Source organism: Sciurus carolinensis, chromosome 1 (assembly GCF_902686445.1).
Source record: "Sciurus carolinensis chromosome 1, mSciCar1.2, whole genome shotgun sequence".
Taxonomy (NCBI): Eukaryota; Metazoa; Chordata; class Mammalia; order Rodentia; family Sciuridae; genus Sciurus; species Sciurus carolinensis.
Window position 1 is genome coordinate 165437432 of NC_062213.1, and position 15411 is coordinate 165452842.

Below are 15411 nucleotides of genomic sequence, written 5' to 3' on the forward strand. Positions count from 1 at the left end.
GCTTTGCCACCTAGTAAGCACTCAAAAAATAAGCATTCAGTTAAACCAGATGCACTGCTTTTGGGTGGCCTTGGGTGTCTTTGCTGCACTGATCGGAAAGTGCACAATAGGATCTTTGAATTAAAATTTATGTCATCCTCAATATGAATATTATGCTCTATTCCAGGTTCATCACTCATTAAACCATTGTTAGATGACTTCCTTTTCCGAGCTTCTAGAATTATTTTAAATAGTCATTCTCCAGCTGGCAGTGCCGCCATCAGTCAACAGGACTTTCATCCAAAGTATGGAAAATGCACGTTGTGTTCAGTTTTGGTAAAAATTCTAATTCGAAACTTTAGTCTAAAAATATTTCCTTAACTTAGAAGTTTGTCTTCCATCTTGTAGTCTGTGTGTCATATATTATTCACTCTATAAAGAAATGCATGTAAAGGGGCTTAGTATAAAGCCTGCTTGGAACATAGTAGGCATATAGCAAGTGCCGGTACCATTACCATCATCAAAGTGGAAAAATAAATAATACTGTGCCTAACTTAGTCCAGAACAAATTCCAAGAGAAATGAAGGCTGTAAGAATTATGCCAAGACCTGGGGTTGTAGCTAACTGGTAGAGTGCTAGCTTAATGTGCATGAGACTCTGGGTTCAAAATAATCCAGAGGGAAAAAACAGAACCAAAAGAAAAAAGAGAAAGAAATATGTCTAAAGTAAATAGACTACAAGTAAAATGTTCAGGATTTTTTTTAGGAGCAAAGAACAGGTGCTATAATACATGAATCTATTCGCTGAGGATTGACCATTCTGGCAACTGCAACTGCCAGTGATTTATTACATTTGTAACTTTGGAATCAAATTTTATATTAAACTTTATGAGTAGAAATTTGGAAGATCCCTTTGTACTGTTGACCCTACTTTAGTGATATTTATACTTTTGGGGGATAGGAAGAAGAGGCAGCTACAAGCTGCCATCTCATTTGCTCTGAATTGAACTTCTTAGTTCAAGAATATGAAAATCAGAGTTAATTCTGAAGAAACTGAGGATTTAGTATTGACAGTGAAAAATAAAATTGTACAACTTCTGTGGCTATTGAAATAGAAAAGACATAATCATCAATGTTTTATGGAATCTTATGAGATAACGTATCATGTGCATACATTTCTAGCTAGAGAATCCTTATTAGCAAATAGCAAAGTCTGTTTTGGTTGGGGGTGTCTGTCTTAGAACCCTTGCCTTGCCCTTCCTGCTCTGACTCTCATTCTTGTTCTTGCTGCAGTCTTATTTTGAAAGATTCAGTGCTAGGTTCGCCTTTAAAGCAGCAGAAATACATGAGTATTTTGATTTTTAGTAAACACACAAAAAAAGTGAATCTTCAGCTGTTTTAGTGAACTTTTTTATTGAGGAATCTTCCCCTCCATCAACAAGGAGTATTTTTTAATCCCTTTTTTTTCTTTTTAAAGTAATACCTCCATCAGCAAGGAGAATTTTTTTCATCATATACAGTGCTTTGACTGGAAAAAGAACTTTTTGTTTCAGCCCTCCCCAGTGTACTAAATGGTATTTATTTATCACAATCCACTCTCAGTCTTTTCCCACCAAAACCTTAAAGCAAAAAAATTTTTAAAAAGATTTAAAATACATAAAAGGTCTTTTCAGAAGCCATGCTATATTCTTATATCAATGTAACAAAAGCAGCTTCTTGATATATAGCTTGTGCCTGTTCATTTCTTCCTTGTCCTTTTCAACCCATTAGTCTAGATAAGAAGCAAAGGACAGTGCCAGCTCCATGGCCATTGTCCTCAGTGCTTGGTACAGTGCTGATCTAAGAGCCCCACAACCCTGCCTTGACTCCCTCGTACACTTCACAATTGCTTTCACTCAGGATACATGTCCTCATTTCCTCTTTTCTGTGTATCCTTCATATCTGTGATCCCCTCAGTAATGCAAGTTTGGCATAGATTACAGTGAGAAATTACTATCCATGCCCAAAGGCAGGCAATATGGAAGTCTGGATGCTTCATAGTTATCTTTTCTGTCACTTTAAATAAATTGATTTGGCAAATTATGTATTTCTATCTCCTTTTTTTTTTTTTTTTTTAAGTAAAGTGGAAAGTTAATTACTGTCCTTGAAGAATTTTTGATCCTCAGGCACATAAAATGCTAGTGGGTCTCTTCTGATTTGCATAACTTTCTTTTTCTGCCATTTTTTTTTTTTTTTATTTCAGAAAGATAGCTACAAAATATTTCTTCCCTACTTTGATTGAAAGATGGTTACTCTTTATTGTGTTCATTACAAAGTTCTCACTCTATTCTTGCTGGTCCATCCTTAGATAAGAGCACTTCTCAAGTCAAAAGTGACAGAATTTTGTTACTTTAAAATCAGGCCAGGAAGATACTTAGCTCTAAGCCATATTCATTCCTCCTATTTTCATGTCTTATCAATTACTAGATTTCTGACTTAGACCTGACTTAACTATGTGTGAGGAATTGCACTCTTAAACTTTCATTTCAGATGTTGATTTAATTTAATTAGAGTATAAGTAGATTATTCATTGTTGAAAATGACTTGTGTCTTTTGTTTTTAGGTGTAGTACAGTGAATAGCCGATTGGCAGCCTATGAAGTCCTTGTAATGTTGGCTGATAGTTCACCTTCAAATCTTCAAATTATTACAAAAGAACTACTTTCTATGCATCATCAACCTGACCCTGCTCTCACTAAGGAGTTTGATGTAAGTTTTCTAGAATGTCATGCTCTTCATTTTTTTAATAAATGTCAGGGACTAGAGATACAAAATCAGATGAACATTGACTCCATCTCAGCACAGTCTGTGTTCAGTTTAATTTATGAACTTTAGCATACACTAAGAGATATGTTGAGTTTTTGGAGCTCAAAAACGAAAATATCCCAGTCCTCAAGAAGGTCAGTGTATGTAGTTAGAAGAGAAGACCCCCCATAAGCAAACCATTTCAGTGTTGTGATAAAATACAAGATAGAGGTATGTGTCCTGAATTCTCTAACATTAAAAGACACTTAACCCCTAGTGGTGGTACCTTAGAAATCTTCTTGGAGATGATGACACTGTAAGTAGGACCTTAAAGACAAGTGAGCCAATTGAAGCAAGGTGGGAAGGTCATGTGATTCAGCAGTGAGAACAGAAGAAAAGTTTATGGTGCAACAAAACAGCTAGGCTTATGTTGGGATCTGCAAGAGGGAAATAAGTTGTAGGTGCACTGGAACACTAGACCAGGAGCGGGAAGACACTTTTAAAGCATCCTTTGCTTTCTCCTTGAACATAACACCTCTCACAAGTTGTTTAATAGGAGACTGTTACTTTCTGTAAAAGGGAAGGAATGAATATGAGCCTTCCTTGACCATCTGCACTGCAAAATTCCTTATGACAAACACTTCATAGAATCCTGTTCCTTTTTTTTTTCCCCCCAGAGTACCACCTTAGTTACTAACATATACTTGGTATATTTGCTTGACTGACACTCCATAGTCTATCCTACTAACTGTAAATTCCTTGCCATCAGGGACCATGGCACATTTCTGTTCTTTGTTTTATCCCTGGCACAGTGCATAGTATGTGGTAGTCCCCTAATTAATATTTGTTGAGTAATAATCAAGTGAATAAGTGAATGTATGATTACATAAATGAATAAACAAATACATAGCTATATATGCCAAATACTTTATAGACAAAAAAAAAAAAAGAACCATTGAGATGGTATTTTGATCACTGTGTTAACATCTTCAGACAAAGGTACTTCATTAACATAAGTTTTGCTAGTCTGAGTTGCTTAACACACTGGATGGGTAAATCTGTGAATGTACCTCTCTTTCCTCTTAGACATCCCTTGTAGCTAAAGTGGAATGTGCCTGTAGCAGAGGTGCTAATTCTCTTCCCTGCTGTTTCTGTTCCTGTTTCCCAGTACCTTCCCCCAGTGGATAGCAGATCCAGTTCAGGGTTTGTGGGTCTGAGGAATGGTGGTGCTACCTGTTACATGAATGCAGTCTTCCAGCAGCTGTACATGCAGCCCGGGCTCCCTGAGGTGATTTGCTTCCTCTGTCCTGTTTGGCATGTCCTGTTTGGAATGTGTTCATTGCCTGAAAGTTGTTCTATAAGTACTTATTGCTTCTCGGGTTTGCTGAACCCAGATATTAGTAAGCTTCTGAGATCTGTGTAGTCATGTTGTTCATTGTCATGTTTTTATAAATCTGCTTGTTTAATATATGCCCGTATAACAGATAGACTTGACCTTAATGAATTTTGAACTCCAAAATAATTCTAAAATTGTTCTGTAAACTTACTAACATTTTTAGCATTTTAGAAATACACATTTTAGAAATGACACAGGCTCTGTTGTCAGAGCTTCATAATACTATAGCAGTACCTTGTGTGACAGGCAGAATTTTGAGAGTGCTTATGTGCAGAATTGTAGCCACACCCAACCATATATATAACATTCTAAAAAAACAATGTGGGTACATATGTCAGGATTTTCTGTAAAGTGGTTAAGTATTTCTAATTTAATACTTTCCTTCTTTTTAGTCACTACTTTCAGTGGATGATGACACAGACAATCCAGATGACAGTGTATTTTACCAGGTGCAGTCTCTCTTTGGGCATTTGATGGAAAGCAAGCTGCAGTATTATGTACCCGAGAACTTCTGGAAGGTATTTCTCCCAGTAACCTTTGTAGACTTAAAGATAGACGTTTAGAGTTTGGTTACATTTTTTTCCCCTAATGATAAAGTGTTTCTTATCTTTACTAACTCAAGCAAATCCACACTGTTGACCTATAAAAGAACTAGGAATATATTTATCGAAATTGATGCTTGGTTTCAAATTATTAGAATGTTGAAAATAGTCACTCACAATTCCTGAAGATTTGCAAATCTTCGTTATTTTGAATATTTCTGTTTCTTCATTTTAGCTCTTTGAAATATTGGTTCAAATCATTCCTTTAAATAGATACCAATTTCATTAATGCTTTTAAATAAAGAGCATTGTTTTTGAGCACTGCTTCATTTTTTTCACAGGCTGGAGGCTTACTTGTGTTTTTCCCAGTGATTGGTTAGTTTCACAGAAATAAACTGTTCCACAGCCTTAAATGTCACCCTGTACCCACCTCTGGTTTCAGAAACTTGCTGTGGTTTTGAGATACCAGGGAAGAGCCACAGATGGCTGAATACAAGCTTGTCTCATTTCAGTAAAAGTTTCCATCATGAACCTGATTTTTAGAAGTTTTAAAGTGTTTTCACATGCCTTTTCTACTGTATTCAGAAATTGCTGCTTTCCCTTTAAAATCTTTGAATTCTTGCTACATAGATTTTCAAGATGTGGAACAAAGAACTCTATGTGAGAGAACAGCAGGATGCATATGAATTTTTTACTAGTCTCATTGATCAGATGGATGAATATCTCAAGGTAATAAAAGTCTTACTTTAATTGCAGTATGAGAACTGTGATTACTATGAAGCTAAGAAATCAAAAATTAGTAATCTAATATCATAACTATATTTCATTTCTTTTGGGTGTATACATCAAAATTTATACAGATCACTGGAATTACATGTTATTTCTTGATTGATCTAATACTCAGTAAAGTTTGTAATTCTTAACCCAGACTGCAGAGTAATAACCATTTGCACCTGCATATTTTACTGAGTATCCCTTAAAACTTTAGAGGATGCCGTAATCCCCAGTGAATTGATGCCCCCACTGCAGGCAGTTTTGGAACTTCTCAAGTTCTCTGGGCAAAAGAGTTATTTATGGTGATGTTTAACCCCAAAGCTTTCTACTTCTAGTAATACATGTGACAGACTTCCTAAATAGTATTGTCTTCTAAGATTGCCTGCTACCACTGCCAGCATTGGCCTCTCATCAGTAGGTACAATTTATTCTTAAAATAACTTAAATTGATAGAATTATGTCCACAAGAACAAAGAAGAGTATAAAATTGCTCTAGCTTTATCCTTGTGGCTTAAGCAGGATTCAGACTCTTCATGGAGAATGCCCTTCTTGTCATCAGCTCTCACCGAGCCGTCCTTTCTCCTCCTCTGCTGATCGCCATTATTCTGACCTTGGGTCTGATAATGAGCTACTAACCTTCTATTAGTTCCTATCTGAAACTACCAAAATGACTTCATTTATTTTGGTGGCTAAATTGAAATCCATGTTTTAACTTGAGTCTAAATAAAATTCTTTATGAAACAACCTATCAGCACCAGGGAAGTAATTAAAATTTTAACATTTTATCCCAACAGAAAATGGGGAGAGACCAAATTTTTAAGAATACATTTCAGGGCATCTATTCTGATCAGAAGATCTGTAAAGACTGTCCTCACAGGTTAGTGAAGATGGCACTGACGCACAAAAATTAATGTCAGGGTTGCGGGTACAGCTCAGTGACAGAGTACTTCTCTAGCATGTGCAAGACCCTGGGTTCCTTCCCTAGTACCACCTAAAAATAAAAACACTTTTAAATGCTTTTCCTAGTATTTATGAATTTTGCATTTGTTGACTTTAAAAATATATCTTTCAATGGTTCTGTAAACGTTTAATGAATTAAATTTCTTTGGTTTTTGTTTCCAAAATTTCTTCATGCCCTTAAGAAAATATTTAACTTCCTAATTTTAAGCAACTCTGAATTGCCACAATTTGTTGTTTTTATTTGGTAGTGTACTTTTAAAAGGGTGAGTCTTGTGTTACGAATGTAGCTGTATGTTTAAGCTCAGGTATCTTGTTAATATGAGTTCTATATTCATGGGTTTCTCTGTCATTTCCAAATCAGATATGAACGTGAGGAAGCTTTCATGGCTCTCAATCTAGGAGTTACTTCATGTCAGAGTTTGGAAATTTCTTTGGACCAGTTTGTTAGAGGAGAAGTTCTAGAAGGAAGTAATGCATACTACTGTGAAAAGTGTAAAGAAAAGGTATTACGTTCATTCTTTCTAAGAAGCAAGATTAATTTGTCACTCAGGTGCTGCATCTTATAAAATCAGTGTTAGGCTCCCACTGCTGCTTCCATTAGATTGTGTCATTACCTGTATAACATGGGTGGGAGAGGCCTTCATGTTAATTACTTTGCTATTTTATTTTCTCCATGGAGATATTGTCTTTTCTTTTCTTTAGAGAATAACAGTGAAAAGGACCTGTATTAAGTCTTTACCTAGTGTCTTGGTCATTCACCTGATGAGATTTGGATTTGACTGGGAGAGTGGACGCTCCATTAAATATGATGAACAAATAAGGGTAACGTTTTTATCTTCCTGAATTTCTTACAACCATGACCTCACTGCCTTGAAGCTTCACTTTTTCCTTCTTCTGTTCTCACATTCTGTTTTCCCGTTGAGAGGTTGCACAGCCCTTGTGGGGGAAGATGCTGCCAGTGGGACAGGAGCGTGTATAAGCAATGACCCTCATTTATGGAAGGCATCCTAGTGATAGCTCTAAAGTAAAATGCTTTCTGTAATACTCAAGCCACAGGCTACTCACATTGCCCAGACTTAGGCGGTCTGAGATGTTGAAATTGAACTGAAGATGTGATTAGTCTTTGTTTAACTTAGGAAAATACAACTTCTTACTGTACCTGACTTAATTGGGAACTGCTGCATATGTTCTCAGCCAGCACTAATAGGCTCTTTTTGCTTTTATTTAGTTTCCTTGGATGCTAAACATGGAGCCTTACACAGTTTCAGGAATGGCTCGCCAGGATTCATCTTCTGAAGTTGGTGAAAATGGACGAAGTTTGGATCAGGGAGGTGGAGGATCCCCTCGGAAAAAAGTTGCTCTCACAGAAAACTATGAACTTGTTGGTGTCATTGTACACAGTGGGCAGGCACATGCAGGCCACTACTATTCCTTCATTAAGGATAGACGGTAAGGGCTTCTTGAGGCAGCCCTCACTCCCTCTGCCTTAACAGTGGTCCCTCTGCCTTTCTCTGTCCTATTTTATCATCCATAACTCACCAATATAGTGCAGAGAACTTTTGCATTGCTTTTTGGTCTTACTTCATTTTGAATATTGAAAGCTTAGCAAAACTGTTTTTACCTCTTCAATTTAGAAGGTTGTTTTAGAAACTAAAATTGCTATTACTAACATTTTTCTTAAATACTTTCAAATGCTAATTGCCTGTTTTAATTATAGGTAATACAGTGTTTTTTAAAAGTGGGGGATGAGGATGTTTGCTTTTTAACCTTATGTCTGGTGTCTGGACCCTAGGGGGTGTGGAAAAGGAAAGTGGTATAAATTTAATGACACAGTTATAGAAGAATTTGACCTAAATGATGAGACCCTGGAGTATGAATGCTTTGGAGGAGAATATAGGCCAAAAGTTTATGATCAAAGTAAGTATTTACAAATGGATATTTTTCTATTTTATTTTACTTTTTTTAGTTTTTAATGGCCCTTTATTTTATTTACATATTTATATATAGTGCTGAGAATCAAACTCAGTGCCTCACACGTGCTAGCCAAGCGCTCTACCACTGAGCCACAACCCCAGCCCCCTCATTCTTCTTGTTTTTAATTTATAGTTTCCTATCAAATTGGAAACAGTATCCTTTATAAGGAAATAGTCTTTTTTTCTTTTTGTAATTCTGCTTTTCTAGCAATAGAACTCTTTGGTAACCAAAGTGAAAATGTTCAAGCTGTTTATAAAAAATGTTTTTAAATAACAAGAGTTAGAGTAAGTCTAGAGGATGAAATAATACCAAAAAAAAAAGGCTAATGAAGAATTTTAACCTTAAAAATTGTTTCAGAAGTAGTTGCCATCTAAATTTTTCAAATTTCCTTTTCACTTATATAGAGGAATTATATTTAAAGGAGAAATTTCTTTTTCTTAATCTTTTAAAACCATATTTGTTATGTAGAACGTAAAGCAGTGTTACCCACCATAGCTCCCATCCCAAGGGGGGAAAGGTATGTCACAAAATATACATGAGACTGATTTTGAAAAATCTCATTTGCAGAAATAGTTCCTGAAGCCTGATTTTGAAATCTTTTAGGAACATTTCTGAATCCGTACATGTATTAGATCCACTGTGTTAGGTTTCACTGCCACTCCATGGTAATCACACATCTAGTGCTGGCAGCCTTCAAGGGCTGCACTTAGTAGCATTTCCAAAAATTGACCTAAATTTGGCCATCTTTACAGAAATGGATAAGTGAAGGCAATTATGATCCCATCCTGTCACAGAAGGTATTTCTAAATGTTGCTCGCCTTTGGCTTAAATTTAGTCTTCACTGGGGTATTAGCCGTCTTCCCTTATTCCATTGCCATACATATCCCTTACTTCCCACACCAAGTTTCCCCTCCCCTTGAACTACTGTTCTAATTTAAGAACTGAAGTATCCTGACTTGCATTCTAAACAGTATCTTCCCAAAACCCACTTTACTTATACTTTGCATTTGACAAATGTAGTAAGTGGTTACTTATTGGATTTATGGATTCTTTGCTTTAGATTGTTAAGACAAGGAAAACTTTATTTACAAAAATTCTTTCTTAATGTCTTGTTATAAAATAGCAAATCCATATACTGATGTACGTCGAAGATACTGGAATGCCTATATGCTCTTCTACCAAAGAGTATCTGATCAAAACTCCCCAGTATTGCCAAAGAAAAGTCGAGTCAGCGTTGTAAGACAGGAGGCTGAGGATCTCTCTCTGTAAGTTTCTCTTTCATATGAGAAATCTACTGTGATTTCAGTAGGTGATACTGTGATCATTGATAATATATTATTTAGAATTTGAAGATAAGTAGCTAAGCTAGAGAGAAATTTTTTTAAATATTCTTAAAAATAAATTATCCCTTTTCTTTCTCACTGCTTTCTGGACCTTATTATTTCCTTAGCAGGAAGTTATTTTGATATTTATATTTATAAATGTGCATATAAGTTATTTCATTCCAGAATTAAAACTTGTTCTTTTTCCTTTTTTTGTGGTGCTGGGAATGGAACCTGGGGTCTCCTGCATGCTAGGCAAGCGTTCTACCACTGAACTACATACCCAACCCAAGATTCTTTTCTTTCTTTCTTTTTTTTTTTTTTTTTTGTCAATTAAATCTAGTGCCCTGTTTATGAGTTTAGCAAGTTTTGGTAACTACTAAAACTATAACCATTCCATCTCTCAGGTCAGCTCCATCTTCACCAGAGATTTCACCTCAGTCGTCACCACGACCCCATAGGCCTAACAATGACCGCCTCTCCATTCTAACCAAGTTGGTCAAGAAAGGCGAGAAGAAAGGACTATTTGTGGAGAAAATGCCTGCTCGAATATACCAGGTAAGAACCATGCGAACAGTCTAAGGAGAAAACAGGATTGGATGGATGAATGGATGGATGGATGGATGATTGATTGATAGATAACCAAAGGCTAAATAGCCAGAACTGGAGAATTTAAAAAAACTATCAAGTTTTCCCTGAGGTAGAAGTGAGCCATCTGACAGGGAAGCACAGAACTGCTTGGTCTTGGGAGAGCTCTGTTTGTCCCTTCCTACCCAGAATTTCAGGGTAGAATTCACTTGTCCTTCATACGCTGGTTTTCCTCAACTTCCCAGAAGTGTTTGGTAATGATAGTTAACCCTTTACAGCATTTTGTATCTGAAACAAAAAAGTTTTTCTTTCTTTTTTTCTTCAAAATGCAGAGCTTGACAAAAGGAAATTATAATTCATTTTGTACAAATCCCTTTTACCTAAACATTTTACTAGAAATATCCTCCATTGAATACTTTACTCTGTTTCTTAGAAATAATTACTAATTTTTTTGCAGATGGTGAGAGATGAAAATCTGAAGTTTATGAAGAATAGAGATGTGTACAGTAGTGATTACTTCAGTTTTGTGTTGTCATTAGCCTCACTGAATGCTGTAAGTAGCCATTTGTATTATTATTAAAGAAATAAGAAAGGATGGCATTCACATTTTAGCTAAAGCATTCAGTGACATCCTCACTCTCAGTTATTAGCATTCAGGTTAGATGCACAAAGTTCTTCATGTAATGTCTCAACTTATTGGGTGATATTAAAATGAAGGTGGTATTGGGGGTGTATAATGAAGATTGCAAGTGGGTGTCCACATACTGGATTTTTTAAGTGTCCTTGTTTAAATTTTTGTAAAGAATCTAAAAGAAGCTCTGAAGTCTTGTCATAACAGTGGATCCTGGACTTCATAAAGATTGGGGTTTTTTTCCTAATTTGTAATCATATATTGCCAGTTCTTCTTTTTCTTAAGTTACCATTATTACAATTTGCCAAAAAAGGAAAATATTCCAAGTCTTTTGATTATTTAACATCCTGTGGTCCAAAGTCTGCTTTGAGAGACTTAATTTAAAAAAATGAGGAAGATCTCTCTTTTCTTAACCTTTTTGAAATTTAAATGAAATATTTTCTACCATGAACTGATTAAATTTTTCTTATTTAACCTTATCATGTGTGTCATAGTAATGTGTAATCATCTATAAAACTCCTGTCAAAAATAGCCTCTCTTTTTCCTCCCTCTCTCTTAGACTAAATTAAAGCATCCATATTATCCTTGCATGGCAAAGGTGAGCTTGCAGCTTGCCATTCAGTTCCTTTTCCAAACTTACCTACGGACAAAGAAAAAACTCAGGTAAAAGTGGGGTTTTGAAAGTTCGTTGTGACAGAAGGCACTGGTTAATTCAAGTCAAGTCAAATTTACAAATTCAGCTTTTCAAAATATTATGGTGGCAGCTAACTATCAGGGTCTCTATAAGAAAGTTTTAATCTAATGGGAAGGATAGATAAAAAACAAAAAAGAAATAACTGATGCAAGGCATAAACTCAGTACACCTCTGGAAATTGGGCAAAATTGTATCCATACATGGATATTAGTCTATAAAGACATTGGTTGATGTTCTCAGAGAATTTTGAAAGGCAAAAATAGATAAACACAGAGGGATCATTCTAGGCCGAAAAAAAGAACCTGAGTAACAGACAAGACCTGGCTAAGGAATTGTGAATGAGTAGTTTGTTATCTTTCACTCGTATATGAGAGGGGCTCACTGAGCTGAGACAACATGTGGATTGGCACCCATTATGTGCCAGAGTAGGGAGCGGGGCTCATTCAACGTGAGGTGGAGGAGGGGTTCTCACCTGAGCTGCATGTTCAGAGTGATGCCTGGGGAACTCTAGACATCACTTGCATCTTACTCATCACTGGCTCTTATCTCCAGCGCCTGGAGTGGTGTTCTGGGTAAGTACACTTATTCACTCCTATGAATAAAGGAGTGAGGGTGAAGAGTTGAGCAATGGTTTGTGGGGTGTAGCTAGAGTAAGGGGAGACAAACGAAGAGCCAGAAGACCATTGAGTTCTCCATCTTTCCTCTCTCTCACTAGCACAGTGAACTTCTCCAAGGATGGGGAAGTTTGGAGAAAGATTTTGCAGCTTCATTTTTACTTGTAATAACCAAAGGTATATTCCAGTACTCATTTTTTATTGAAAAAAGAAAAGAAAGAACATGCTCCTTTCTTTTAATGCCTGCATAGGATCACTTGGGGAAATTTATTTCATTACTTGTATTTGTGAAATTGTTCATGGTATCTATACATGGCACACTGAATTTCCACTCTGTTTATATTTTCTGTTTTGGGATATTGGGGAACTCAGTAAAGTGGTGTGAGGTCATAGGTAGTATAGTCATGTCATCTTTTTCAGCCTTTTGTTTATTGTTTTTGTTTCGGTACTGGGGATTGAACCCAGGGGCACTTAACTACTGAGTCACATCCCCAAGCCCTTTATATTTTTTATTTTGAGACAGGGTCTCTCTATGTTGCTTAGGCTGGCTTTGAACTCACAATCCTCCTGCCTCAGCCTTCCAAGCCACTGGGATTAGAGGCATGCACCACCATACCTGGCTTTTGCCCAATATTTTTATTTTAAAAAGTAGGATATTGATATCTATAATGATAAAGTATAAAAATATCAATTTAAGCTATTCTGAAAATAGGCATTTTTTAAAATGAAATTTAGTTGTGTCAAACAGTGCTGTATGTCCTTTTTTTTTCTGGTTAAACTTGTTTAATGAAGATACAGAAGAGAAAAATTAAAGTCTGAGATTTAAGCATCTTCACTTGTTTTTGCAAAATGGAAGAGAGGCAGTGTCACATGACTGGCTCCTGGGGTGTATGGAGCCATGTTGGTGGGTAGTCACTGAATATTTAACTTACCCTTTCACCCCATCCACCCTTGGTTGGTAGGTAGGTAGGTAGGTAGGTGGGTTGGAGTGGTATTCTTTGGGGTTATTTGCTGGGGCCTAATAGCACTCCTTGTTCTTTTTAAAGGGTTGACACTGAAGAATGGATTGCTACTATTGAAGCTTTACTTTCAAAAAGTTTTGATGCTTGTCAGTGGCTTGTTGAATATTTTATTAGTTCTGAAGGACGAGAATTGATAAAGTAAGTGTCAGGCTCTTTTAATTTAAAGAAATTCATGTCTCTGTGATTAAGAAGTGAAGTTTCCTGTGATTCTTTGTGTTTCAACTTAAATTATTTTGTTTGGGGTTCATTTAAACTCTTTACTGAAAGAATGAGGAAATTATTCAGACCACTCCAAAATCATCCGTATTGGACTAGACTGGGGCACATGTTCAGTGACAGCAAGGAGAGCCTGAGACAGATGACCCACCATGTGCTCCCAGTGAAGCAGATCCCAAGCCCTGCTCAGGGGAGGAGTGCAAGGCCCCCAGGGACTCACAGTCTGGTGGCAAGTAAATAGATAATTGATCTGAGGTTACTACACAGTCCAGTTACTGTTCAACTGGGTTTGGATTATGGCTACAAAGTTATTTCTCAGAATTTTACCCATAGTACATTACCTATAAAAGTACATTTGCCTTTGTGCCTGTGATTTTAAAAAGAAGTAATTTGCCTTCTCTAATAAAAACACAAGATGTTCTGCCACTCAGGTCAGCTTCTCTTATCTTCTCGATGTGCTTATTTTAACTTTCAGAAATTCAGCATTCATAAGGGGGCCCAATAGCACCTTCACTGTTGGTGAGATAATGTCCTGTCCTCTTTACCCCCAGTGGACCCTTATTCCCTCTGCATCAGACATCTGTCAGCTCACTTTACTTCTTGCTAGTGACCTAGCCTCAGATGTCATTAAGAAAGTAGAGATTAACAAACGAGCACTAGTGACAAGTTCCACATACCTGCCAGAGTCTGTTCCTATCCTCAGCTTTCCTCCTGTTGTAAAAGAAGCATCTCTTCTCTCAAAACAAATCTCTTTACAAGGGCAGGTTTTTTCAGGGAAGTTGACCCTTTAATGATCAGGTCTCATTCCTGCATCTTTATCTTCTAGAATTTTCTATTGGGTCACTCTGTCATTATATAGATAAGCTCTGGTATGTCTCCATTTAACATAAACACACAATGGAGATTTTAGAAATTCATGTCCCTTCCCACTAGGCAATTGGTCTGATAAGTTAGAGACCTAATTAGAATGTTTTGTTTTGTTTTGTTTGCAATACTAGGGATCAAACTCAAGGTCTTTCTTGTGCATGCTAGACATGTGCTATAACACTGAGCTACATCCTCATCCCTAAATGCACCTTCTAATCCCATATCCCCTATCTAATCCCATATCTCCATGTCTGAGCTCCAGACATTCATTAACCTACTTGGTCTCTCTGTATCTCTTCCATTTGAACTATCTTCATTCAGCAACAAAAGTAAACTTTCTTAAATAAATTAGATTATAAGAAATTAGAAACAAATCTAATTTGAAACAAATTAGAGCATATTATTTTTCTGCTTCAAAATTCTTCAGTAGATTTCCATTGCACTATAATAAAATCCAAAATCTTTATGTATCCCACAAGGGCCCTACTTATCTAGTCTTTGTCCTTCCAAGCTTGCCTTGTTCCTCTTCTTCCTCCCTGCTCATCAGGATTTAGCCATCCTGGCTTATTGGTTCATTGAATGTACTGAGGTCATGTCCAGTCCCATCCTACACACATACGCACACACACACTTGGACCTTGTTCTTTCTGAAACATTACTCCCTCTCTTCTTTGCCTTCTCCTTCAGAACAGCTGAACTGACACTCTAAGCAGCTGTTCCTGATCACACAAAGTAGGTTTTTGCTGTCGATCTTCTCCCTGTGGTTTTGCCTCTCTCTCCACTAACCTTGGGCTTCTTGAAGGCAGAAGCTAAGTCTTACTTGGTTCCTTACTGTACACAAAGAGCCTGACATATAAAAAGCCCTGAAATAATTATTCATGCATGCGTGTAGTCATGTAGCTCATAATGACCTCAGAAACACATCTTTGAAGTGTTATGTGCCTGTCCCTTTAGAATTTGCAGTACAGATAACCTTTTACACATTTTTCCATTTCATTGCCAAAATAGCTTCCTAATGGGACCCCTGAGCATTGTGCTAGGCATTAGAAT

At 36.7% G+C, this 15411-nt stretch overlaps 1 protein-coding gene across 3 annotated transcripts in view; it reads left to right on the forward strand.

Moving 5' to 3' along the window:
- Usp24 (ubiquitin specific peptidase 24) overlaps positions 1-15411 on the forward strand; it is a 140202-nt gene that overhangs the window by 104977 nt on the left and 19814 nt on the right. For all 3 annotated transcript variants that reach the window (XM_047538442.1, XM_047538426.1, XM_047538437.1), the window contains 15 exons: positions 167-284; positions 2581-2725; positions 3930-4049; positions 4550-4675; positions 5330-5428; positions 6268-6350; positions 6795-6936; positions 7136-7255; positions 7662-7882; positions 8226-8350; positions 9531-9672; positions 10137-10287; positions 10775-10870; positions 11508-11611; positions 13303-13416. In XM_047538442.1, coding sequence (XP_047394398.1) covers positions 167-284; positions 2581-2725; positions 3930-4049; positions 4550-4675; positions 5330-5428; positions 6268-6350; positions 6795-6936; positions 7136-7255; positions 7662-7882; positions 8226-8350; positions 9531-9672; positions 10137-10287; positions 10775-10870; positions 11508-11611; positions 13303-13416 — 1906 coding nt within the window. The remainder of the gene's footprint in view (positions 1-166; positions 285-2580; positions 2726-3929; positions 4050-4549; positions 4676-5329; positions 5429-6267; positions 6351-6794; positions 6937-7135; positions 7256-7661; positions 7883-8225; positions 8351-9530; positions 9673-10136; positions 10288-10774; positions 10871-11507; positions 11612-13302; positions 13417-15411) is intronic.